General features: G+C 38.1%; 1 protein-coding gene across 1 annotated transcript; it reads left to right on the forward strand.

Moving 5' to 3' along the window:
- Positions 1-223: 223 nt before the first annotated feature.
- On the forward strand, positions 224-3,203 carry LOC103447715 (uncharacterized protein At3g17950-like). The gene is made up of 3 exons (XM_008386906.4): positions 224-822; positions 1,104-1,253; positions 2,618-3,203. Exons 1-3 carry the CDS (start codon positions 802-804, stop codon positions 3,086-3,088), a joined length of 642 nt encoding a protein of 213 aa, XP_008385128.1. The 5' UTR covers positions 224-801; the 3' UTR covers positions 3,089-3,203.
- The last annotated feature ends 229 nt before the right edge of the window (positions 3,204-3,432 follow it).

Here is a 3,432-nt window from a genome sequence, read left to right on the forward strand (position 1 = left end):
ATCTAATTATACACTTTGAACTTTGAAAGCTTGCATGGCTACAATAAAAAAATTGAATCTTGAAAAACGAACTACTACTATTTGTAAGTGAAAAGTATCAGATTCAAACTCAATGGGTTGGGCTTGGGTTTACCATTCTCATTCATGCCATGTTCGTGTGTTCTCTTTGTAAAGACTCTAAAGAAGATTTTGTTATTGTTTATAGGATTGTCGCCCATTAGCAATTGTGTAATTTTCAACCGTTGATGAATATGCAACGTACCATATAAACAGTTAACATTCATCTGTTGAGCGTAAGCGACTGCACTTAGCATTACATAATGCGCCTACGTTACAAGTTGTACAAGCAATTGAGAGAGTTGGGTGATGGAACTGTTTATAGTATAAAAATCTCTACTTGTAGGGGAAGGGTGATATCGATGTTGTATAATTTCCAGAGGGCAGCTTCTGAACCATTTTTGGAATTATGCTCTTGTTTTTCATGTTTCTTGGTACGAAATGATTCTGTTTTCTCTTTCTAGTCAAACACTCAACAGGAGTCAGAACCCAAGAAAAGCAAACAAACAGTGCTCACAAATGATTAGTCCACTTTCTCTCTCTCTCTCTCTCTCTCTCTCTCTACATTCCAGGTGTTGTTCTTAATCTCCTGTGCATAGAACTGACCTCTATATAGAGTTACCCAATATTACCACTCCAACAAGAATTCACCTCAGAAAAGGCAAAGCTGCAATGAAAATTTAAGGAAATGACACTTCCATGTACCTGAGGAGGTGACACAGTTCCTTTGGCCTGTGCAGACAAATGGCTCAGCAACAACAGCAGGTAGTCCTTTGTCTCCTCTCTCTCTACCTCCTTGGATTTTCCCCTCTGAGCTCAAAACCCACCTCTCATTTCTCTCTCTCTCTCTCTCTCTCTCTCTCTCTCTCTCTCTAGATTTCTATGGTGGGTCTGATTTATTTCTTGTTTTTTTCCTATAATTTTCTGGGTTTGTGGGTCTACTTTTTTCTTGCCACATTGTTCAGTCATGTTGATTTTTTGTCATTATTTGTTGGAGGCTTATGAATAATTGATTATTTTGGGATGGTATGATTGATGGGTGGCAGGAAGGGTGGCCACTGGGATTGCAGCCATTGCATGTGAGAGTTGGGCTGGCTGCTTCAAACCATGAATTTTCTGGGTCAGTTTCTTTCAACACCTTACTCACTGGTTCTCCAACTTCCTCCACAGATTCCTCATCAGATCTGGACACAGAGGTCAGTGTAATATTACAGACTAGTTTTGTCTTTGATGGGCTTTGTTGGAATTTTCTAGTCATACATATGACATGTGTATCTGTCTGTATATTATATCTGTATGTATTTGGTTTAGAAATGATGGGTTTATACTGTTTACTGTTGAGTATGTAGTTAGTGGCTTCTGTTTTTGTTTGTTCTACGATGCACGGATACTTCTGTTTGGTTCCGTATCCTGTATCCAATACTTGAGTGGATACTATACTTATCCGATAATCTCGGATACTCGTCCGACACGTATCTTGATCAATGGACAGGAATTTTACATGATGGATACGCGTTTCCTACATTTAGGATACACATATCCAGATTTTAGGATACATTTATACTTTCAAAAAAGGTATTGAGGAGGAGAAAATTAATAGAAGACATCTATAATTAAAAGTTGTTGAATACAAAGAGCTTCCCTCTAATTAAAACCATGAATACGACTCTCACACTTCTACTATATAAAGAGGATTAGATTTCGAACTTTTCTTCTCTAACAACTCAAATGTACTTGAATTTGAATGATGAATTATGTTTTAAAATGTATAGTTTTGTTGCTATATACATTTTTATTTGCCATATCCATAACGTATAGTATCTTAATTTTTAGAGATTTTTCGTATCGCCGTGCCGTGTCATATCGTATCGTATCGCCATATCCGTATCCATATCCATGCTTCATAGGTTCCAGGATGTTTTGTTCATGCACAATTATGCTTGTGTGAAGGCTGTGTTTTTCTTTACTTCATGTTGTATGTAATCTTCATATGATTTGTTAATTAGGTCAAGAATTCGATTCCCTCTAACGGAAAGAAGAAACAAGGTGGTTAAGCTAAAAAAGAATCTGCATATATATGTTGAGATGGAATATACATATATATATGTACCGAGTCTTCATAACTGTTTAGACTATGCTGGACAAGACTGGTGTTGTGTGCTAGGTAACCATAGTGCCACAACCCACAAGTTGAAGAAAATACGCTGCATCATGGGAATATATCCTCTTGTGTTTACAGCAGTCATCGCATATTCGGGTTGTGAAAGATTTTGGACTAGAAATTTAGAGGTTCCTATGCTTTCACTGTAGTTTTGTAGATGATACTGACACTGGACCTAATTTTACATTTGTTACTGTTACTAATTAACAGTATGTGTTGCTAACTGACATCATGTGTTGGTAACTTGCTGTTGCCTGATCTTAATATGAAATGTGAAGAAATTTTTAAAGGAGGTCGCCAATCCGTTTTCGTGTTAAGTTCCATAATCTTTGACAGTGTCAAGTGTTTTTGTACGTGTTCTATGATTGTTAATTCACAAATGTGCTTGGTTGGTTGCAGTCCACAGGGTCTTTTTTCCATGATAGGAGCATTACGCTCGGGAGCCTTATAGGAATCAATAACATCCTAGAGCTCTCAAGAAGATCTCTAAGAGGAAGAAAAACCGATCATCAGGCCACCAAGGACAGGAAGACGAACAACAACGACAGCAACAACACCAAATTCAGACTCTGTTTTCTCTCTTTATGCTCCAAAGACAGTACAGATGATGAGAACGTGCGCAATCATCCGCCATCTCTCGGCCACTTTCTTGCGGCTGAGAGACAAGCGGCCAATGAAAACTACAGAACAAACCCTCCAATTTACGGACCAGACGACGAGCTTGCCCTAGCTGAGCATCATCAGCCTGCTAGAGAATCAAATAACTCACTCTTTGTTGATGGTCAAGTTGCTCCTCCCCAATCTAGTCCACGGCTTGGTTCAGATCATGTCGACCAAAGAAAATCAATGTTGTTTTCATGCATGTGTTGACAACTCTCTCCTTAACCTAGCATTATGTGAATGTCTCTGTCTCTTTTGCTTTCTTATTTTGGGATCTCATTCAGAATTTCATGTTATTGGAAGAAATAAAGAGGTCAATTGACAATTCCATTGCATCCGAGCTCGAATTATGAAAGAAGGAACGAGAAGAAAGTATCGGCAACAACCGAGTTTTATTATTGGGTGCTCATATCGATCTATCATGTTGCCTATGCGTCAATCGTTAGATATATCTTGTACGGTAACTACCCTAGTTCCACCGTATCTTATATTTCATTTCTTCGGGAACAATCACAAACATTTTTTTTAGCATGGAGAAGAAAACGCATGAAATC

The sequence above is a fragment of the Malus domestica genome, chromosome 11 (genome assembly GCF_042453785.1).
Source record: "Malus domestica chromosome 11, GDT2T_hap1".
NCBI classification, from domain to species: Eukaryota; Viridiplantae; Streptophyta; class Magnoliopsida; order Rosales; family Rosaceae; genus Malus; species Malus domestica.

Coding starts and splice junctions, on each gene's coding strand:
- LOC103447715 (XM_008386906.4), top strand. CDS start 802: ATGGCTCAGCAACAACAGCAG. Junction 823..1,103: donor TGGCTCAGCAACAACAGCAG/GTAGTCCTTTGT, acceptor GATGGGTGGCAG/GAAGGGTGGCCACTGGGATT. Junction 1,254..2,617: donor CATCAGATCTGGACACAGAG/GTCAGTGTAATA, acceptor GGTTGGTTGCAG/TCCACAGGGTCTTTTTTCCA.